Consider the following 24,846-nt stretch of genomic DNA (forward strand, 5'->3'; position numbering starts at 1 on the left):
TATAGATGCAAATATCCTCAACAAAATATTAGCAAACTGAATTCAATAATACATTACAAGGATCATATAGCATGATCAAATGGGATTTATTCCAGGGATGCAAAAATGGTTCAAAATCCACATATAAATCAGTGCTATATGCCACATTAATAAAATGAAGGAAAAAAATCATATTATCATCTCAACAAATGCAGAAAAAGCATGTGACAAAATTCAATAACCACTTATGATAAAATCTCTAAACAAAGTAGATATAGAGGGAACACATGTCAACATAATGAAGGCCATATACAACAAACCCACAGCTAACACCAGTCAATAGTAAAAAGCTGAAAGCTTTTTCCTCTAAAATTAGGAATAAGATCAGGATGCCCACTATCCCCACTTTTATTCAACATAATACTGGAAATCATAGCCACAACAATTAGACCAGAAAAAGAAATAAAATGCATCAAATTGGAAAGAAAGTAAATTTGTCACTATTTGCGGATGACATGATACTATACATAGAAAACTCAAACAATAGCACCAAAAAACTATTAGAACTAATAAACAAATTCAGTAAAGTAGCACAGTACAAAATCAACATATGGAAATTTTGGTGTTTCTATAATCTATTAACAAATTATCAGAAACAGAAATTAAGAAAACAATCCCATTTACAGTTTCACCAAAAAGATTGGGGCACCTGGATGGCTCAGTTGGTTGAATGTCTGACTACGACTCAGGTCAGGATCTCACAGTTTGCAAACTGAAGCCCCACACTGGGCTCCCTGCTGTCAGCACAAAGTCTGCTTTGGATCCTCTGTTCCCCTCTCTCTGGCCCTGCCCCGCTTGTGCTTTCTCTCTCTCAAAAATAAATAAAACATAAAAAAAAAAAAAAATTTCATGAAAAAGAATAAAATGCCTAAATAGAACTTTGAACTGAAAGACCTGTATACTGAAAACTATAAGAAAGACACGGATGAAAGAAATTGAAGAAGACACAAATAAATGGAAAGATATCCCATGCTCATGGATTGGAAAAATTAATATTGTTAAAATGTCCATGCTATCCAAAGCAATCTATAGATTCTATTCAATTCCTATTGAAATTCCAATGGCCTTTTGGAAAAAATAATTCTAAAATTTGTATGGAAACAAGCCCTAAAATCCAAAGCAATCTTGAGAAAGAACAAAGCTGAAGGTATCATGCCTCAATTTCAAACTACAGTACATAGCCATAGTAATCAAAACAGTATGCTAGTAGCATAAAAACAGACACATAGATCAAAGGAACAGAATTGACACCCCACAATTAAACCCACACATATATGGATAATCAGTTTATGAGAAAGGAGTCAAGAATATATAAAGGAGAAAAGGCAGTCTCTTAAATAAATGATGTTGAAAAAACTGGACAACCACATGCAAAAGAATGAAACTAGATCACTATATCACACATAAAAATTAACTCAAAGTCAATTAAAGACTACGATGTCAGACATGAAACCATAAAATTGCTAGAAGGAAACATACAATAAGCTCCTTGACATTGATCTTAGTAATATTTTTGTGGCTCTGAGTCCAAAAACAAAGGAAACAAAAGCAAAAACAAACAAATAGGATTACATCAAACTAAAATGCCCCTGGACAGCAAAAGAAACCATCATCAAAATGAAAAGGCAACCTACTGAATGGGAGATTTTTGCAAATCATATATCTGACAGAGGATTAATATCTAAAATATATGAAGGACTTATAAAACTCAACAACAAAATAACAAACAACCTGATTAAAAAATGGGCAGAGGATCTGAATAGACATTTTCTCAAAGACATACAAATGACCAACAGGCACATGAAAACATCTTCAACATCACTAATTATTAGAGAAATGCAAATCAAAACCACAATGAGATATCATCTCCCACTGGGTAGAATGGGTATTATCGAGAAGACAAGAAATAACAAGTGTTGCTTAGGATCTGGAGAAAAGGTAAGCCTCACAAACTATTGGTAGGAATGTAAACTGGCACAGCCACTGTGGAAAACGGTATGGACATTCCTCAAAAAATTAAGAATACAAGTATATGATTCAGCTATTTGACTTCTGGGTATTTATCCAAAGAATACAAAAATGCTGATTTGCAAAGATATTTGCACCCCTATGTTCATTCAGCATTACTTACAATAACCAAGAAATGGAAACAACTTAAATGTCCATCATTGGATGAATGGCTAAATAAGTTGTAGTATATATATTTATATGTATAGGTATGTATGTATATGTGTATGTATACACACAATGAATACTACTCAGCCATAAAAAAGGATGAAATCTTGCCATTTACAACAACATGGATGGACCACGAAGGTATTATGCTAAGTGAAATAAGTCAGATGGAGGAAGACAAATATCAAATGATTTTACTCACATGTGGAATCTAAAAAAAAAAAGCAAACAAATGAATTAACAAAATAATACAAATTTAAGCTCATAGGTATAGAAAACAGATTGGTGGTTACCAGAAAGGGAGCAGGATGAGGGTGGGCAAAATGAGTGAGTGGAGTGAGGGATGGTGATAGATGATGGTAATGACTTTTAGTGGTGACCACTTTGTAGTGTATACAGTGTATACAGATGTCAAATTACAATGTCATACACCTGAAACTTATAAAATGTTATGTACCAATTTTACCTCAAAAAATGCTACAAACTGTACCCCCCCCCCCCACTAATATTAAGAGTGTGACCAGCTGAATTTCAATTTCAGAAGTCTGTTCTTTACTGCAAAGTTTAAAATACACATTTTTCAGTTTGAGAAAATGAAAACTGTATAAACCAAAAGGATAACTACTCTGTGTATGTTAAGTATGTCTTTGTTGAAAACACAATGGTATACAGGCGACTAGAGGATTATAAATAAGTTGCGATCCAAAAGCCTGGAAAATCCATTGATACCTATTCCCTCATTAAAACATTCATAAATCACAACTAACATTTACTGGCCATTTGCTGCTTGTCCAGAGCTGTGCTAAGTGCTTACATCATTCTCTAAGTCTGAACAACTCTGTGAAGGGTGAAGTCCTATTTACCATTTTACTGATGAGTAAATTTATGCACAGAGCAATTAAATAGTCCAGGGTCATATTGCTAGACAGTGGCAGGGCAGAATCTGAATATGCAGACCATTTCTAGAGTCTGCCTTAGGATGAGCCGTAACCATCATGAATTTCATCTCCTGCTGGGCAGGTCCAGAGGCTAGTCTACGTATCCTAGAACAGTAAAAGTAGTAATTACTAGGTAATAATAGTGACCATAGTTCTAGGACATAAAAGTAAACAAAAGAACAGGATAAGGGAGAAAATACTTTTTTTTCTCCTGATAAGAAAATTTGCATTGATTTAAAGAATATACCTGTTCTATCGTTCTGAATGCAAAACTAGAATAGATTAATCTTAAAAGATTTCCATTTTCTCTCCCCTTAAACTATTTTTTTAAATGTTTACTTATTTTTGAGAGAGAGACAGAGCATGAGCCACGGAGGGGCAGAGGGACACACAGAATCTGAGGTATGCTCCAGGCTTCGAGCTGTTAGCACAGAGCTAACAGGGCTCAAACAAAGGACCTGTGAGATTATGACCTGAGCTGAAGTTAGGCACTTAAACCACTGAGCCACCCAGGTGCCCCTGAACTATTTTTTATTTTTTTAACATTTATTTATTTTTGAGAGACAGAGAGAGTGCAAGTGGGGGAGGGGCAGAGAGAGAGATACACACACACAGAATCTTAAGCAGGCTCCAGGTTCTGCGCTGTCAGCACAGAGCCCAATGTGGGGCTTGAACCCATGAACCGTGAGATCATGACCTGAGCTGAAGTCGGACGCTTAACCGACTGAGCCACCCAGGCGCCCCTGAACTATTTTTTCTTATGTTTATTTATTTTGAGAGAGAGAAAGCACAAGTGGGAGAGGGGCAGAGAGAGAGGGAGAATCCCAAGCAGGGTCTGTGCTATGAGTGCTGAGCCCAATGTGGGGCTCGATCCCATGGAAATGTGAGATGATGAAATGAGCCAAAATTAAGAGTCAGACACTTACTTTCCTGAACCACCAGGCGCCTCTTCCCTTAAACTCTTTAGAGTATGATGGTGACAAAGGTACTCTTTTACATATCTTTATTTCAGTGTCATTGGAAACTAATTTTTTCAAGCTAAACAGGAATAGTTCTTGGCTATATAAGCACTATTGTTATTTTCAAAATCTTGGGAATTTCAAAAATAATTTATCATTTAGAAGTAGCAAACAGGGGCTCCTGGGTGGCTCAGTCGGTTAAGTGTCCGACTTCGGCTCAGGTCATGATGGGGTGGCTTGTGAGTTTGAGCCCCGCGTCGGGCTCTGTGCTGACAGCTCAGAGCCTGGAGCCTGCTTCAGATTCTGTGTCTCCCTCTCTGCCCCTCCCCTGCTCACACACTGTCTCCCTGTCTCAAAAATAAATAAAACATTAAAAAAAAATAAAACAAAGTATCAAACAAATTTTATTTGGTAACTATCAGGCATTTTCTTCAGTTTCATAAACTTTCTAAAATTCAATGACAGTCATTTTTCTAGGAAAATAGCCAGGTCTTATTTCTCCTTATATAAACTGTTTTATTTTAAAATTATATACTCTTAGCTTCCAAATTTTTATCCACACAGGTCAATGAAATCATAATGTATTTTTGATCAGTATTTATTTCTGTATCAACTTCAGCTTTGCTCTTTGCTCAGTGCAGACAGATCTAGACTATTCTAACCATTGTAGGAGTCTGTCTTACTACTTAAGGCTAATTTAAAAAAAGTATATGCTTACACTTTAAAGGAAAAACAAAACAATCTTTACTGAAAATCCTTGGCTGAGGCTTAATTTGTACTAAGATTCTCAATAAAAGTATACTCTTCCCTCAGATGGCACATTTTCTCTCCTTCAGCATCTCCAACTTTTCTCCTAAAGTCAGACTCCCTAATTTTCTATAAACATCATTCTCAAAGTGCCAGGATTCCTCTTTAACAAGATGGTTGATTTCACTTATCATATCTAGATAAATGCTGAGGTTTTTTAGTAGTAGCAGTGATAGGTTATAGTGAGTCACCCCCTCTTCAACCCTTGTGACTGATGGCATGTACGTATGAGGTAATGGATCAGAATTCAGGCTCCAGGCTGTGGTTGAGGAGCAGCTTTTCTGTAAGACAATGTTAACTGTTACTGGAATTCTACCCCAAAACTTGGCACCACCTTGCAACTGAATGTTTCTCAACATTTACGGACAATGACGGGCCTTCAAACTTCTAAATGAGATACGTCAAAGAAGTATTGGGGTGCTGGGAATTCTCCCCTTGGTAGTCATCCATGGACTTCCTCCCATAGTGATACCTAAATGGAGTCTTAATTAATATGAAATTAGCCAGGCCAGAGAGGTCCAAGGAGAGGTAAAAAAAAATTGAAGATACCAAAAGGGAATAGGGGAATTCAGAGAACTGCAAATAGTCTGCTACAGCTGCAGGAGATAGGAATGTATGGAAGAGTGGCAAGAAATGAAGCAAAAGAGTCTGGGTCTTGATGATAAAAGCATCTCTAAATGCAATTCTAAGTTGTTAAACTCTGTGTTGAAGGCAGTTGAGAGTCACAGAAAGTTTTGAAACAAGAACAAAGTATGAACAGATCCACTAAGGCTTTCGTGGCAGACTGAAAGAGAATAAGGAAACCAATCAGAAGCAATTATAATAATTCAGGTAAGGAATGATGAGGGATGTGGTCAGCTGTGAGAGATTAAAAATGAAAAAAATCATAGTGACTGACATAATCAGGGATAGGGAAGAGGGTAAAATCAAGGATGACTTTCAAGTTCCTGGTGTGGGAGCTGATTGAAGTAAAGGATTATGAAGTAGGTTTAGGCTGGGCAGAGGATGAAATGAAGCCAGTAGGGGGTAAAGAAATTGGATATCCAACATATGCTGATACTTATTGGACTGTTAGTTTTCCAGTACATTTTCTCTAGAGAGAAAAATCATCATTTTAAAGGTCATTTTAGCTCTCTGTTATTATAGAAGATCTACTGTGTATTTCCAGAAGCAAAAAAGAGGTCATGGTCAATGTTAAATATATTTATAACATATATTCCAAAGAATACCAAAATGGATTGGACCCATATGTTCTATTCACATTAAAATATATGTCACAATCCATCTGCTTTTAAAGTGTGTGTCAGAAACAATTTCCAGAACAACTGCCAAATATCCTGGAGATGCTTTAGTTCAAATTACCAATATACGCCATTGTACTTGAACTGTTTGCTACTTGGATATATACTAAATGTAGATACATGTTGGAAATCTATTCTTACAGACTTGAAAAAAATTCTTAAATATTATTTTTAAAAGATAAGATAGGAGAAAAAGACTGTTTTATGGTGTTTCACCTCCAAAATGCACACATTTTCTTGAAGGGCTGAGAGCCAAGAAAAATTTCAAAGTATACTGCTAATATAATATGAATGTCTGGATAACATAACCAAATACATCGGAGTGAACTAAAACCCCAAACTGGACTCTTTACAAGTATCTAGATACTTGAAAAACAGACTAGCTCTGAATAATCCATTAAGATATATTTTATCCAGAATGAGCCATGTAGCCAGGTTTGCTTGGATGGAATAAATTATTGTCAAATTTCTGAGCCACAATTTGTCAGCATTTCTCAAAAAATTTTTTTATAAAATTCACACAAACAGATATCTAGTTTCATAATAATTATTAATGTGGACCTAGAGTGGCTTTACTTTATTCCTCAATCTGGCTCAACTTAGATCATGGTAGAGTAAACTTCTTATATACTAAGGTCTCAAAAAATCTGGTAGATAATTAAGAAAAGAAAGAAAAAAAAAAGAAGAAGAAAATAGAATAAAAAAGAAAAGGTAGCATGAAAGAAAAAAAAAAAAACCCTGCTTCATATAGACATTACTGCATGCAGCAAAACTGTCACCAAATTCCATCTCTTTTGGATATATATATATTCATCAATAATCTATTGAAACTGCTCCTTAAATATGCAAAAGCTGGTTTTAGTAGCATAGGGTAGATTTTTCAATTTTGTAATATTGGGAAAGACACTCTTTATGAAGATGGTTTCTTCAACCATAAAACACTGTTTAGTGGAAAAAAATAGAGCTTGGAATATTTTTATTATAAATGATAAATTCAACATATTAATGTAACATTATATTAGAAAAATTACTTACTCAAGAAGATCTGGGTCTAGTCCTTCCGATATCATTTTGTTTCTTATTGCCATCACTGGAACACCCTAATCAAAGGACACAAGACAATCAATTATTAAAAATGCCTCTTTCATAAAAACAGATAAATAGACCAATGAAGCAGAACTGAAAGCCCAGAAATAAACCCAAATACAGATGGTGAACTAATATCTGATGAGGGAGCAAAGCATACTCAATGGAGAAAAGACAGTCTCTTCAATTAATGGTGCTGGGAAAATTGGACAGTCACATGTAAAAGAATAAAACCTGATCTTTATTTTACACTGCTCACAAAAATTAACTCAAAATGGATTAAAGACTTATATGTAAAACTTGAAACCATCAAACTCTTAGAAGAAAATATAGGAAAAAAGTTCCTTGACATGGGTCTTCATAGTGATTTTTGTGGAAATCACACCTAAAGCATGAGCTACAACATTTGTAAATAAGTGACACTATATCAAACTAAAAAGATTCTGTTCAGCAAAAGAAACCATTAAAAAAGTGAACATAAAATACGTACAGAAATATTTAGGTATTTATAAACCATATGTCTGCTAAGGGGTTAATATCCAAAATACATAAAGAACTCATACAACTCAATAGCAAAAAACACAAATAATACAATTTAAAAATGGGCAAAGGACCTGAATAGGCATTTTCCAAAGAAGATATATGAATGACCAACAGGTACACGAAAAGATGCTCAATATCCCTAGTTACTAGAGAAATGCAAATTAAAAATCACAATGAGATATTACCTCTATGACTGTTAGAATGACCGTCATTAAAAGATAAGAGATAAGAGATGCTGGTATGCACGTGAATGAACAAGGGAAATTTTGTGCACTGTTGGTGGGACTGTAAATTGGCACAGCCACTGTAGAAAACAGTATGAAGATTCCTTAAAAAATTAAAAATAGAACTACCATATGATCTAGCAATTCTAGTGCTGGGAATATATCCAAAGGAAATGAATACACTAACTCAGAAATATATCCTGTAGCCCTGTTTTCCTACTTGTATTGTTTATGATAGTCAAGACATGGAAACAAGCTAAGTATCCATCAATGGATGAATGGAGAAAGAAGTTGTGGTATATACACACACAATGGAATTTTATTCAACTACAAAAAAATGATAAAATACTACCATTTATGACAACATGGATGGACCCTGAAGGTATTATGCTAGGTGAAATATGTCAGACACATAAAGACAAATACTGTATGATCTCATATGTAGAATCTAAAAACAAAGCAAAACTACCAAACTCAGAAAAAAAAGATCAGATTTGTGATTACCAGAGGCGGGGGTTGGGAAGAAGGAAGGGGAATTGGAGGAAAGTGGTCAAAAGGTACAAACTTCCTGTTACAAGATAAAGAAGTACTAGGAATGTAATGTAAAACATGATGACTACAGCTAACCCTGCTATGTGATATACAGGAAACTTGTTAGGAGAGTAGATCCTAAGAATTCTCATCACAAGGAGAAATTTTTTTCTTTTCACTGTATCTATGTGAGATGATGGATGTTAACTAAACCTACTGTGGTAATTATTTCACAATATATGTAAATCAAACCATCAGGCTGTATGCCTTAAACTTATACAGGCTGTATGCCTTAAACTTATAACTTATACAGTGATGTATGTCGATTATTTCTCAATAAAACTAGAAAAAAAGTAAATAGTAGCTAAAAAAAAAAAAGCCTCCTTTATAGGTCTTCACATACCCCCAAAACAAGACCTTTTATATGGCTCATTATTTAAAATTGCTCTTCTTTTGCCTTTATATTAGTATGTATGTAGCCCTTGAAAAATTTTTTTCATGTTTATTTTTGAGAGAGAGAGAGAGAGAAACAGAGCATGAGCAGGGGAGGGGCAGAAAGAGAGGAAGACACCGAACTCGAAAGAGGCTCCAGGCTCTCTGAGCTGTCAGCACAGAGCCTGATGCAGGGCTTGAACCCACAAAGTGCGAAATTATGACCTGAGCCAAAGTCAGAAGCTTAACTGACTGAGCCACCAAGGTGCCCCTACAAGGTACACATTTTAACTGACTTCATGGAATCAGTGCTATCAATAGCACATCCCCAAATTAAATCATTTGCACTTATCCGTTACTAATTCTGCTGTACACACGTCAGATATCATATTCTCACTTTCTTATATCACCAAAAAAAAGGTGATAACTCAAATGATTAAAACTTTGGCTGGGATGGTACAATACATACTTAACAAGGTGAGTAAATGTCTTTTCAAATAAAGACTTCAGAGCTTTCTTTTTTTTTTTTTTTAAATGTGTATTTATTTTTGAGAGAGACAGAGTGACAGCATGGAAGGGGCAGAGAGGGAGACACAGAATCCCAAGCAGGCTCCAGACTCTGAGCTGCCAGCAGAGAGCCCGATGCGGGGCTTGAACTCCCAGACCACAGGATCATGACCCGAGCTGAAGTCGGATGCTTAACTGACTGAGCCACACAGATGACCCTGAGAGCTTTCTACTCTGAAGTATAGTTATGTTAATGTTCTTTTCCTAATGGTCCAACTCCATTTGGATACATTATGCACAAAGGTCAAATAATTCAAAGAACTCTCCTGGGACTATTTATATATCTTGCCTCACCAATACAAACACTAAGTAATGATAATGCTAATAGTGAACAAGTCACAAAAATACTAAGAACATATGAATCTTAAAATTCAGGATAAGAACATCAAAACTAAGAAAAGGATATGTCAGAAATAAATACAAATTTACTTGAAAAGGTAAATGATTTGATGATAAATAAACATTTATTGAAAGCTCACTTACAAAGCTCTAAGGGAAGAAGATGCAATCAAGTCTCTTTGTCAATTCCTGCTCTTCACATCATTCCAAAAGATGAGGAAACGTTAATATGATGTGTTAAATTTGAGGACCTTGGTTATATCACTTTCAAAAGTAGAATCACTGTGCTTTAAAAGGTTGTACACATGGCTGGGACCCTCTCCGTCTTATCTCTTCATCCCATGTGGCAAAGGGGTAAGCTGAGTCAGGGACCACATGGGGAAAAAGCTCAATCACTTCTCCACTGGTGCTGCATACTCTTCCCTTCAGGCCTTCCATGTCACTAGCCAATTGTGTGACATTCAATTTCGAACCCAAGATATAGAAGAGGCCCTTTAGGAGCACTGATAGTCCAGTCCAATTTCTCAGAGCTCTACCCTGAAGTTTCTGGCACCAACCCAATTAAGATTCCCCTGCTTTCTTTTGCAGTTGTCCCTTTTGTTTTCTAGTCTCAAAAGAGCAAATTTCTAGGGTTAGTGGTAGAATTCTGATATCACAATCCCATACCTTCAATGTTTAATAACACTATGGCAGCAGAGTGCTTTATGCTGACAAAAGACATAATCAGTCCTTGCCCTCAGGGAGTAGTCTAATAGATGTATGTGTTAGGTAATCACATTACAATCATGCAATTGATACAGAGGTTTCTAGAATGGGTAATGTTAGACCCAAGGAAAGGCAGACTGAGTTGAGGACAAGCAAAGGATTTGCTGAGGTGAGTCTTAAAGATGGGATAGAAGTTTTGATTAAAATGAAAAACACAAAGACTTAGAAATATACACAATGTTTAAATAATCTATCTTACATAACTTTTCTCAAACATATATTTTTAAGAACAAATATATACTTGTGTAGATAGGTCCCTCCCCAACAATGCTGATTATATTTTACATTTCACCTGATAAAATCTGCATTTAAATCTAGGCAAGTATATGTACAAATGTGAGAATCAAATGGATTATAAATTTAATAGGAAAAGTCTTCAAATTTAATGACCATATATCTCTCACAAAAATGTTACAGATCTTGCCATATTAAATTCAGATCATTATTAACTACAATCCTCATTTTTAAAATCAGAAAATGTATTAACATTTAATTCTTACTTTTTGAAAAATGTCCAGAAAAGTTGGTTATGGAAGGAGTCATAAGTTGCCTTCTATAACCATAATTACTTATTTCAGTAATGGAGGAGGAAAGTTCTCTACAGCTTGCTAGGTTAAAGGAGGTTGGGAAAACAGGCTGTCTTTCAAATTTATAGGTTACCCAGAAGACTCTCTCTTCTGAGAGGCAGCAAAGGCAAGACTGTCATTTACAGGCCCTTGTATACATTCATCTTCATAACTGTTATGTTTAAATTATAAATTAGTAAAATGTAATCTACTAAGCAGTGGACATTTAAATGCATCCTAAATTTTAGAAAGATGAAAATAAATAACACCTTTGTAAAATTTCTTCAAAGCCATACTCCTTAAAGTAAAAATGTTCCATGGGGCAATCTTTAATAAACTCTAAAAAGTAAAATATGGTAGGTTTGGAAGGCAAAGAATGTGGAAGATAAAACTTTGGGCCTCTTGTTAGCTTATGAAGTTTCAGGATAAATGAAAGGGAAAAAAAAGGCAGTTACTTGCTTAGGGCCATCCAATGTGAACAGACACTTACATTTGGAAGAAAAAAGCAGGAGTTTAGAATATTTCATAAAAATACACTAAAGTGCTAAGGAGAGATGTGAAAAATAGCAGAATTTTATGTTACATTTCTTTAAAAATACCTCTCTTTCTTTTAACTATGGTTTGATGGTATAAGGTCTTGCTACAAACTCAACTACATGACTTATTTATTATACTTTAGCATAATCCATAGGACATCATCGGAAAGGTTATATAAATAAGTTACAAAGCCAAAAAAACAGAAGGGAGGAGAAATGTGGTTGAAAAAAACATTTCCTAAAAGATAGCAAAAAAAAGTGTGTATGAGGTGGAGATGAGGAGAGGCAGAGGGTAAGGAGTAATGGGGGAGGATAAGTTGGCAGAATTAGATAAGCTCCCTATTTTAACATTAGTTTTACGGACTTGGTTATAGTGTAAAAATAATAGAAACCTAAATCTGTAAGCTCCATATTTTACCTTTCGTTTCTTAAAGCTGTTTACAGTGTAAGAATACTGATATTACCAAAATTTGGTGACTCTTTAGTCCTTTATGTATATGGATACAGATAAAAGAAAATACAAATAACTTTTAATATCTTAGCCTAATTGAGACTTTTAACATTATCATCACCTTAATACAAATCTCATAAAGCTTGACACAAAAATAATTTGGCCTGTGTTCCAAACGATGCATTCCAAAGGGATTTGCTGCTATGTTTCCAGTGATGTTGCTTAGAAAATTTGTTGTTTTGATATATTCTTCCTTAGGGGTTAAGGAACAGAGCTGGGTTTGTTAAACATCAAAAAGAAGTGTCCAATTTCTGATCTCCAAGAGACAAAGCTACTGGTGGTCTGAGGAGGACACGAGAGACCTCAAAACTGAAGTCTACTGAACTGTGGGATTATTTTTGGCAAGTGATAATGGCACTTAGTCCAACATAAGTAATGAAGAAGAGAGAAGGCAGCCATAAGTTTGATGTTCCAAAAAATCACGTCTGTATTTGCGTCACTGGAGAAAGTGTGTAAAGAAGCCACACTAATGAAATTATGATGGCAACACTAACAGTTACTAGTTTCTTATATCACAAAAACTGAAGGTTGCCAATATTTACATTTATGTATTGTGTTAATGAAAGACAAGTTACTAAATTCTTTTGTAAACCATGTTGAAATTTTCCTAAAGTTTTAGATTAGGAGAAAAAAAGGCCCTTACTCATTCTAAGAGATAAATGACCTTCCTTTTTCAAAGTATTTGTTCATAAAGTAACATAAAAATACTCCTTATACTTTAGTTTTCCCTCTCAGTTTATAAGCTTGAATCACAACAATTCAGTTATAAAAGATGTAAAATATGAAGCTTTTTTCTCTACGTAGGTCAACAATTAAAAAAAAAAGATCTGTTGAGTTGACAGGTGGATAGTACTTTTTTTATTTGCAGGGAGAGGGAATGTGTAGGAGTTGAAAAGATGCTATGGGTTGGAAAAAAGGTAACCAGTCCTCTAATCAGGTTGTTTATTTAAAACTAGCTTAGTGAAATGAACTCAACCATTTCTTTGTTTTCTGATTTTCAATAGTGCTATCTTAAAAATATCTACACTGCCTTTTCTGAAATATATTAAGTATGGTGCTATAATTAGAACACAATTTTCAGTTGAAATATTCTATATAATAGTTAGTAAATGTTTACCGAACAAACCCTAACACAAGAGCAAGCACATGCTCAATGATCTCCTTCTGGAAGTTTTCAGTGAAGGAAGACAAGATTAATATAAATAACCTCTTAATCACTGTAAAATGAATATGGCTGTCCAAAAAAAGGGGAAGCTTTATTCCTAATGACTTGCATAGATTTAGAAAATGCTAGACTCTGATATAACTCCAATACTGTTGCCACAAAGGGTTGTTGATTTGAACCTAAATATGTGGGGAAAAAAAGAGGTTCACATATCCTGACTAGTGCTATACACAGTGGTTTATAGTGGAGCGAAGAGGAAATTATGCCTTTTACAATGATTATCTTGAGAGATAAGTTCACAGTGAGAATGTATTTCTCACTGAGTGCCCATGATATATCTTTAAAGATGAAGGAACAAATCACATGGTAAAATGGACAAAAATGACACTGGCCATGACCAGGGCCCCAGGAAATTGGTGAGGTAGTTATTATTACTTTATTCATAAAAAATAAATATGTTAGCAATTCCCCATGTGCCTTTTAGCTATGGGAACTAAAGTTAACTTAAATCCCTATCAAGAAAAACCTTTAAAGAAATTATTTCAAAAGGTGAAGGATCTATTGTTACGAGTCAGTTCAAAATACAGCTACATCAATTTCCCCATGTGACCTATTTTCCCCCTGGATACTCTTGTAACATGATAAATATTAAGTGCAATGATCATGGTGCATTGTGTTTTCTTTGCATTTTGTAGGTAGTCAAGTATTTGTTGATTTAAGAGTAATTTGGAGCATTATAATGCAAAAATTATATCTAAAATTTAAAGACTGACTTTGTAGGCTAATTAATGCTAGAACTCCATTATAGAATACCTCAGCTACATTATAGCTTTGCTATACCACATTTCACTCAAATGATACTTGTTTATTGAAATAGGTATTCATTAAAATTTCCTAAATTTAACTACATTTCTACTTTTCAGGAATAAAAACTTAAAAAGAATTTCTCTAACAAATCATTTTGGAATTCACTACTTAAAAGTGTAATTAAGTTCAGATGGCCTCGTGTTCCGTTTTTGAAAACTTAACTTACTTATACTAACTTATATGTACTTAGTCAAAGAGATTTAAAGAAATCTCTCCAAATACAGCAATAAAAGCTATAAAAATAGAATTCCTAGTAATTAATTATAAAGATGATTCTACTGATTGAAATCACAAAATAGTCACTTTTGAATTAATTTTCCAATAGTGGTAATGTGAACTGGTGTGTTATAAGTCTCTCACTCAATGCCCCAGGGATCCACAGGTACCCATTTCAGGAGGTATGATCAGTATCAGCCATTCCACGTGGCTACAGAACCACAATGAAGGGCCCTGTATCTGTTATCAGTGTGTCATCAGCACATAGTCTAACCAACTAACCGAATAAAAGTCATTTGTGAACTTAGGCTAGGAAAACAACAAGGAAAGTTGGGATGCTGTCTTATATTATGAAAAACTGTGGTAAAATGTACTTATATCTAGAGACATTTTTAAAGATTACAGTATTAAGATGTAGATATCTTCAAGAAGAGAAATAAATATCATTATTTTTCCCAACAAAATTTAGTATTTTGAAATCTACTTCTTTTTAAAACATACAGTTAACATAGTATCATTTTTTCCAAACTATAAAACAATCCTTAGCAAAAAATTAACTTGCAAATGAAATATGTTATTGTATGTTACATTGCTGTGATCTATTCAAGATGAATTATCTTCCACACCAGGACTGTCTGCCCCATTACGAATGCTTATGCTATCAGATCCTTGTCAAAAACGGTGCTAAAATGTCTTCCTCAACTTGATGGTCTATAAAACCTCTAAGATACTTCTCTCCCATGAGAGGTGAGCCTACTTCCTTATTATAGCTCATTTGCTTCTCTGGTCTTTTACTTTTTCTCCCACTGATTAACTGTAATCTTAGACAAATTTATAGTTAAAGCTAGAATCACAATATTTCTGAAAAGGGTAAGTAAGTAACTACTTAACTGACATCACTATTATTTCCTCCTTACAGCTTTGGAAAACTTTTTTGTGAGGTCCCTTATTTCTGACAGAGGTGGTCAGTAGGAAAGAAGATAAAAGGGCACTGAGAAATCAAAGTTGGGTGACTAAGAAAATTACAGTTGGATCGGAGTAAAAGAACTATACCACACATTTCAGCAAATATAAAAACTGTCATGTTAGTGTGTATCTTCAAAAGCTTAAGAACCTTAATAGTAGAGTACCCTTCTTCTTGTCACAATTTTTAAGTGAGTTGGAATGAAAGATATGAAATCACAAGTTAAAAACATTTTTCTGCTACATGCCCCTTGTTTTTTTTTTTTTGGTTCCCATTTTATATATCATTTAAAGGTGATTCCTATGAAATTTAAAACTATCTCGGGGGCGCCTGGGTGGCGCAGTCAGTTAAGCGTCCGACTTCAGCCAGGTCACGATCTCGCGGTCCGTGAGTTCGAGCCCCGCGTCGGGCTCTGGGCTGATGGCTCAGAGCCTGGAGCCTGTTTCCGATTCTGTGTCTCCCTCTCTCTCTGCCCCTCCCCCGTTCATGCTCTGTCTCTCTCTGTCCCAAAAATAAATAAACGTTGGAAAAAAAAAAAATTAAAAAAAAAAAAAAAAAACTATCTTAAGCTTATCCTCTAAAAGTCCCCTCTATGTTTTTGTTTGGTTAACTCCTTTTTCTTTTTTTTGTGGAAGTGACATAGGGAGGTATGGTGTTACAGTGAATTTAAAGCAGATGAAATAAATTTTATTGGCATTCAGCAAAATAAACAAATAAAGAATTGAATGTTTTGGCTTGAAAGGATTATTTCAAATAGGCCATCCTATATAAATTATTTTAATTATGATACCAATGACACACAAATATGACACAGGGAATAAATTCCTAAAGAAATATATTCTCTTCATACATACATTTATACTTAGGAAAAACCGACTTGACAAAAATTTTTAATTATCTCATATATTATTAAAAAACAAAGAATTCAAGTGTACAGCAGCCAGATCTCCTCCTACAACTCTAAAGGAGACTAATTCTGTGTACACCAGCTTGTTGGTATGTGACCACTCTTCAAATACGACTGAGGATTCTAAATGCTCTTGAAGTTCACGGTTCAAAATGTATTTTCTCCAGAGACTGTAAATACCATTAATGGTTAAACAACTAGTTCCTGGAAACAAATTATTTAAATCAACATTTTCTTGGCAACTGAATGCCTCAAAGGACAGCTACAATGAAAAATATGTGGTATCAGTAGTAAAATATTCTGAGCTATAGGTTTATGGCAAAGTGTTATTAGCAAAGAATATATGAGGAATAGATAAGGTATGTGCATATAGTATTACCAAATGGATATTGACAACCATCTTACTTAGTACCGACCCACTACATGTTTTTCCTCCAGTGTTCTAAGGAAGATGAGAAATCAGGAAAACAAATATATCAGGAAAAGCAAATTTAAAACCTGAACTTAGCAATATTATTATTTACCACTCTCAAACACATACAAGAAAAGTAAAATAGCAAAGCATAAACAAAAGGGCAGGTACATCATTTAAGAGCAATACTTCTCAACATTAAATGTGTACACAGTACGACTGGCTCCAAACTCAAGGCAACCTGGGGAAGTTCAAAAGGCAGCCAAACATTGAAAAATTATAATTGATTCTGAAATCAATTGATTTGGAAATTATTGAGAAAATTGGGTATTTTAATGAAAATCTACAATCTTATTGGGAAAGTGAAACACTTTCCAGTAAAATAGGCATGATAATTCTTCACACATGGTTTCCTTAGAGGCTAGTTCATTGACTTTAGCAGAGAATAAGTAATTTTTTTTCTTGGGCCAAAAATATAACAAAAAGTTACCTGTTTCTCGGCCTTCCAGATACTCAGGGTATGGGAAAGCATAGATAACACCTCAAGGGCTCCCAATTAGTGGCTAACTGTCACGGTTTTTGGCCTTTGGGGAAATCTTTATCCAACACTTTTTCCATCTGATATAAGATAGGATGGAGAGGAAGGAGGATAACTGTGGTTTCTTGAGTTCCACTGACCCCAATTCAAAGTTACCATTCTGCTAAGCTTTGCTTTTTTCTTTTAGTTGTAGTCCAATGTACCTGGCCGACCATTTAGTTGATGGGAAAGATAGAATATTTTCCCTTTTCAGTTTGCAAAGATGGTTAAATCATGTAATTAATTAAATGGGCAAATGTTCACTTGTATCTTTTCTTTATCCACATTTATACGTGTAGGAAATCAATTATTGCACATGCAGCTTTTATCTTCAATGAATAGTGTGATGCTATTCATCACCACAGAAAGTTGCCCCCAGCACCCCAACCTTTATGTATTCAAAAAGTACTGACCTTGATATTGATTAGTCAACTTTAGGGAACAAAACACATGTTAATATAATACCGAGTCAGAAAACAATGAAAATACAAATATCATAAAGTAAATCTGTACCAGTGCTTTCCACAACTCTGACTATATATGAACCAGAAGCTCCTCCTTTTTAAAAAAATTTTTACGTGTATTTATTTTTGAGAGAGAGAGAATGTGAGTGGGGAGGGGAATAGAGAGAGAGAATCCGAAGCAGGCTCCACGCTGCCAGAGTAAAGCCTGATGTAGGGCTCAAACCCCTAAACTGCAAGATCATGATCCGAGCCAAAGTTGGATGCTCAACCAACTGAGCCACCCAGGGGCCCCAGCAGCTCCTTCTTCTGACTATACTATTGATCAGTGCTGAGGAATCTACCCTGGAATTCTCTAGACCATGGGAAGTTATACTGAGGTCATACCCCAAACAAGGTTTGAAAGCCTTTAACTACTCTCACAAAGACTAGGCCTAAAGAGCACTCTAATCCATACTTTATTATTTTCCTATGTATAAGGTGCATAACTTCCTGATGAACATCTTTAATAATTAGTGGGAGATTCTTCATCCTTAGTTAATGGAAGTCACATTTCCCCAAGCCAACATCCACTGCTGGCAACAGATGCATCAGAACCACCAAAACCAAGGAGATTATTCAATTCACATTTTAAGCCAGCCAAAGAAAATAGAACTTTAAAAAAGTCCAAGTGTCCGAAGAGACTGTTTTGGCAAATATGGTTTGAAAAAATACAAGTCATTAGCTTAATGTGGAAGTCGGACTTTCCCAATGCACAATTTATTACTGGCAAAGGATTCACCAAGTTCTGCCAGTAGAAAGGGGAGAACCGTTGGAAAAGTGATCTATGTACACAATTCCAGTTAAGTTATAAAAGCAATATGTAATTTAGTAAAGGCTTGTGCTGCACTATTATGACAACAAACATTAAATCAGAATCAATTATCTGCCACATTTGGAACACAACAGTATTACTCACTGAAAAATCTTGTGTAAAATTTGCTGAAAAAGGAAAAAAAATCAGAAAATGCAAAAAAATGCCAGCAGGTGTTCCAGGAACATTCATTAATAATGAGATTCAAATTTGGAGATCAATTAATAGATCATAAACATAGAGAGAACTTCAGATCTCATTTTCTGTACGAGGGAACTGAAGCCTTGAGAGGTGATACGACCTGGACAAGGTCACTCAGGACTGCATGACAAAGCTAAGAAACTATATCATGTTGTATCCCAGAAGTAAAGATCTAGGTGTACTCCTAGTAATTCAAATTGTGTCACAGAAAAAGAAATACTTTCTGGAAATGTAATCATTATTATATCTCACAGAGGGTAATAATATGGGAGTGACAGAAAAAGGTATAGAGACCAAAAAGCAAGGTGCTGTTTATTTCTCTGTTGAACTGGTACTTGTGACACTTGAAAGATTCTGTTGGCTGCTTCTATTCAAAGAAGTTTATAATAATTAAGCAGTTTTAGTTGTCTAGTTTCTTAAACAGATTTGCAGGTATATGGCAAGTGAGGCAAGGCAAATTTAAAAGAAGTATATTCCAGGAGACTGCTAGGACCCAGGAAGAGGTTTGCATGGCAGCTTAGAAAGAAAGCCAAAAACTCTGTAGTTCATCCTGATACCCAAGAAGCTTGAAAATTAAAAAAAAAGAATTTTTTGTGACTTGTAGGATTTCTATGTCTTCTTTTTTTTTTTTTTTTCAATATATGAAATTTATTGTCAAATTGGTTTCCATACAACACCCAGTGCTCATCTGAAGTGAGTGATCACTACCTGGATGGTCAGAAAATTCAAGCTTTTATACTAGTGAAGAGGCTTGAAGGATTTGAGAAATACTTGTCTCCTCCCTGTCTTAGAGAGAATGAAATGGTTCTAGACAATAATTCAGGAAGGAAGCAAGAGTACAGATTATAAGAGGGTTGAGGGCCTAGTAAGTGTTAAGACACTGAGTGGAAGAATATTACACTTTGGAAAAGATAAGAAACAACCTAAATGGAATTACAGGTACAAGACTCTGCTTATGGAGCAGCAACTCATATGTGTGTGTGTGTGTGTGTGTGTGTATATATATATATATATATATATATATATATATATAATATAATGTTTATTATATATAATATATATATATATATTATATATAATGTTTATTTTTGAGAGAGGGAAAGAGGGGAGGGGAGGGGCAGAGAGAGGACAGAGGGAGATACAGAATCTGAAGCAGGTTCCAGGCTCTGAGCTGTCAGTGCAGAGCCTGATGCGGGGCTCAAACTCATGAACCGCGAGATCATGACCTGAGCCAAAGTCAGACGCTTAACGGACTGAGCCACCAAGGTGCCCTGCAACTCATATTTTTAAATGACAAAAATATCAAGGCAATTAAAAATGAAAGAAATCCTATTATTGTCCATAAGAGGTGAGAGAGTTTATGGCATTGTTAATTCCCTCTTGAGGATGCAGAAATGATTATTGAAGGATTTTAGGAGTAGATTTTTATACTGCTGGTATATAATGATTTTTTTTCAGAAAGACAGGTATTTTTGAGACCATGTCACCTTCCCTTTTGTTAATACAAACAATTCCCTACATTTCGGATGGCAGGCTTCTAAAATTCAGCCTTGACAACATGTAGCAATATGCATGACGGATGACAAACTACTCAGGATAATACCAGTAGCCGAAGTACAATTCATTTGATGGATTATGTGGATATTGGTCTTTCTCGACATTAATAACTAAAACTAAATTTTTAGTAGTGGGCAAACAAGAGAAACCTTAGTCACCCTCTGAGGTTAAGGAAAATTGGGCATTTTAATAAAAATCTACAATTTTGGTAGAAAAGTGAAAGGCAATTTCTTTTTTTTTTTTTTTTTTTTTTCAACGTTTATTTTTATTTTTGGGACAGAGAGAGACAGAGCATGAATGGGGGAGGGGCAGAGAGAGAGGGAGACACAGAATCGGAAACAGGCTCCAGGCTCTGAGCCATCAGCCCAGAGCCTGATGCGGGGCTCGAACTCACGGACCGCGAGATCGTGACCTGGCTGAAGTCGGATGCTTAACCGACTGCGCCACCCAGGCGCCCCGAAAGGCAATTTCTAATGAAGCTACCCTCTCAAATTAGCTGGGATTAGGCTCCTCCTTGTAGGAAGTGGTCAGATTCAGTTTTCTTTCTATCTAGTCCCTCTGAATCCTGTTTGTTCTCAATCACAGTCAAGGAACTAAACCACCAAAGCAAAATAATTGATTAGAAGACTAAACAGAAAGCAGGAAGGCAATTTACTGTCCTGAAGTATAGAGATACAAAGCTATGTAGATTCTTCCCACATCAATGACAAAAACTGAAGGATTCAATGGTACAGATTATAATGGGCCTCCAATGATTCTTTTCCACTGCTGTGAGGCATTTTTTTCTAAAGCAAGGTGGTATTGTCATCTGTTCTTTCAGTTAAAGTTACAGTTTTGTAAGAATATGGATATAGGAAGCACAACTAAGTATGCAGATGCTGTTGAAGAACCATATTTTAGGTAATGAATTATGGCATTAAGATGATTATACTCCTGGGAAAGTATAAGCATTCAGAAGAACCAAAAGATTATGCTTAACAAGACCCACATAGGTATGATCAAGGGGCTTTAAACTGAAATCAAAGTATAAAAATAATCTTCACTTAAAACTGAAAGACTATGGGTAACAATAATATGACAGGAGAAAAAATAGAGTGGAAGAACTAGCAGGTAATTATTAAAGAGGAGAAATATAAACAAAGAGAAAACAAATCCAATAGCACCCTTCCTCTCAAAAAGTGTGTGTTTACAGACAGCAAACCTGCAAATCAAAATAAGTAAATCTCAGGGATTGTTAACACTTAATAGAAAGGAATTCATGAATGGGAGCTGGCATTTGAAAGGAAAATATTAGAATGTTTTACAACAGAACGTGGAAGATACCTATAAATCAATATATATACACATATATGGAGATTCTTAAACGTGGGATAAAGGATCCCCCCACCCTCACCAGCCAAGTGAGGCTAAAAGAAGGTAATAGTTGTATTATAAAAAGGAGTTTGATCACCTGACCTGATGGAGGATTTAGATCAGGCTTTCATAAAATATGTTGCGAACAAGTACAAGCATAAGATACAGCCTTGGGGCGCCTGGGTGGCTCAGTCAGTCAAGCGTCCAACTTCAGCTCACATCATGATCTCATGGTTTGTGAGTTTGAGCCCTGCATCAGGCTCTGTGCTGACAGCTCAGAGCCTGGAGCCTGCTTCAGAGTCTGTGTCTCCCTCTCTCTCTGCCCCTTCCCCACTCATTCATTCTCTCTCCCTCTCTCTCTCTCTCAAATAAATAAAACATTAAAATTTAAAAAAAAAATTAAAAAAAATAAGATACAGGCTTCATGGGGGACATTAGCTATCCAGATGTACCAGCAGCTTAATCTTCCTCAAATCAGAGTATCTGATAAGTTCCTATCACCTTGCTGAAAACTTCATCCTCTAACAGATAAAGGATATAATGAAAGGAAGTGATTTAGCTATTTCATACATGAATTTAAACAAAAAGCCAGAACTGAATTATGATGCAGAAGTGACAGGAACTCTGATAGTGACTGTGCCAAGGAAAGACAATCCAGGGCACTATCAAACATGTAACTACATTTGTGGTTGGATATTTTGACAGTCACTCATGATATTCTTAGGAAACAGGAAAAACGATAGATTTATGTATGGCTTAATGAGAATAATCCAAAGAATGATTTGTAGATTCATGCAACCTTGAGGGAAACCTCTAGTTGCTGTATTCTTGATCTGGTCCTATAAAACGTTTAAAATCAGTAACTTGCAGAAATGGGAATGCACCTATATGTGTCCAGATGACACAAAGCTGGAAAGGAGAGTTAATATACAGGATAAAATAGTACATACAATGAATATTGAGTGCCTTCCTGGATAAAGTGTTAAAGTGAATAGAAAGATGAGTCAAGATACAGTAGCTCCTCTCATGGTTCCTTTTCAACAGGGGCAATAAAAATATGTATAAAAACAACAAGATATGGAGTGATAAATCCCATAAAAAATTAAGTGGTTGGACAGATCACTGAAGGGAGATATTACCTCTAGCTTTATGTGTTGGTGGGTTCAGAAGGAACATGTCAGATTACTAGAATTAGGACATGTAGTAATCAAGAGAAGGGGAATCTAGAATCAGAGGTGGAAAAGCATGGAGCTAATATTGAGAAGGGTTTGTGGTTTTGTCTGCAGAATAAAATGCAGGATAGGGAGAAGGAAACAAAAGTTGGGTAATAAGATTCTGGGATTCAGGTTGGCACAATAAACTGAAAACAATAAAATTAAATTTAACTTGGATGAACTTGCAGTTTTAGGAAGGCAGTGTAAAGATGTTGCTCCCCTCTTCTTGAGAATTACCCCCAAATAATTAGGCAAAAAGAAATAAAACACAAATACTAATTTTAATGGCTAAGAGGCATATATGTGAACCATAATGCATGAAAATTAAAAGCAGATAAAAGAGTGATTGATGACTTAGCATATCAAAGGAAGGCCAAGTCTATGTGCCTGAAGAGGGGATACCACAAAGTAGCACTTCCAGAACTTTGGAAATGTTTAGGAATTAGAAGCACCCGTACCAAAGCAAAAGAGAGGCGAAGGACTGAAATCAGGAAAATTGGGCCAAAAACAGGATAAGTCTGAGGCAGAAGAAATTGAGCCCCTACTCATACTCAGTGACGCCAAGTAAAAGGCTGAAGCTAAGTGCCAAGCAATGCTACAGAATTAGTTAAAAACAAAACCTCACAATATATTATTTCTTAAATGTTTTCAAATAAATTTTAAATTTATTTATTTAAATTTATTTTGTCTCTCAAAATATTTTAATTGATGTTGTACATAGTGTAAAATATTTTTTAAATAGCTCTTAATCAGAGGAGCTATTTTCAAAATACATATATGCTCTAGCTCCAAGTCCCAAGTTTAGAGATTATTTTTTATATGATGGGAATCAGTAACATGTTTTGACAATGTTTCATGTCTGAAAACCACTGAGTTGGGGTAAAAAAGAAATCTATCACCAAACCTGTCAAAAGGTAAAATGACATAGAGGAAAATGTAGGCATTTTCATTCATATGTAAATACTATATGCCAGGTATCATTCTAGGAACTGAGAGTAGTGCAATACACAAAACATTCTCTACCCTCATGGAGTTTATATTTTAGTGATAGAAGAGACACAAAGTATGTAAAATACTGGCCAGTTATATGAAGAAAAAAGAAAAGAAAAAAGAAAAAACAGCAGGGAAGGGTAAAAGGAATGGGGCCAGAGAGAAGGTAATACTTGAGTAAAAATCTGAAAAAAGTGGAGTAGTGAAACTATCAAGAAACCTGCGGAAAAGTGTTTCCAGCAGAATAGCTGATGTAAAAGGCCTAAGACAGGAGACTGTATATTTATTTAAGGAACATCTGGCTGGAGCAGAGTAAGTGAAGATATGAGATCAAAAGAGTAATAGGGGAGCTAAATTGTATAGGATCTCATAGGTTTGTGAAGGACTTTGGCTTTTTATTCCTAGAGAGATGGTAAGCCATAAGATTAGATAAATGAATATTTAAAGACTCATTTACAGGGGTGCCTGGGTGGCTCAGTTGTTTAAGTGGTTAAGTGTCTGACTCTTGGTTTTGGCTCAGGTCATGATCATGGTTTGTGAGTTTGAGCCTCGTGTCGGGCTCTTCACTGGAGAGCCTGCCTGGGAATTCTCTCTCTTCCTCTCTCTCTGTCCCTCCCCCACATGCACACGTGTGTGTGTGTGTGTGTGTGTGTGTGCGCGCACACGCACACACGCGATCTCTCTCTCTCTCTCAAAATAAATAAACTTAAAAAAAAAGTCATTTACACATACATGTGATATATATGCTTCTGAAAAGCAATGAAATTTGTCTAAGTAATTAATAACAAAA

At 35.3% G+C, this 24,846-nt stretch overlaps 1 protein-coding gene across 6 annotated transcripts in view; it reads right to left on the reverse strand.

Annotated features, from left to right (window-relative positions):
- Positions 1-24,846, reverse strand: part of WASHC3 (WASH complex subunit 3) — a 93,016-nt gene that overhangs the window by 52,669 nt on the left and 15,501 nt on the right. For all 6 annotated transcript variants that reach the window (XR_006708966.1, XM_045464239.1, XM_045464240.1 and 3 more), the window contains one exon: positions 7,255-7,319. Coding sequence is in view for 5 of the 6 variants with exons in the window: in XM_045464239.1 (XP_045320195.1) it covers positions 7,255-7,319 (65 nt within the window). In the remaining variant the exon portion in view is untranslated. The remainder of the gene's footprint in view (positions 1-7,254; positions 7,320-24,846) is intronic.

The sequence above is a fragment of the Leopardus geoffroyi genome, chromosome B4 (genome assembly GCF_018350155.1).
Source record: "Leopardus geoffroyi isolate Oge1 chromosome B4, O.geoffroyi_Oge1_pat1.0, whole genome shotgun sequence".
Taxonomy (NCBI): domain Eukaryota; kingdom Metazoa; phylum Chordata; class Mammalia; order Carnivora; family Felidae; genus Leopardus; species Leopardus geoffroyi.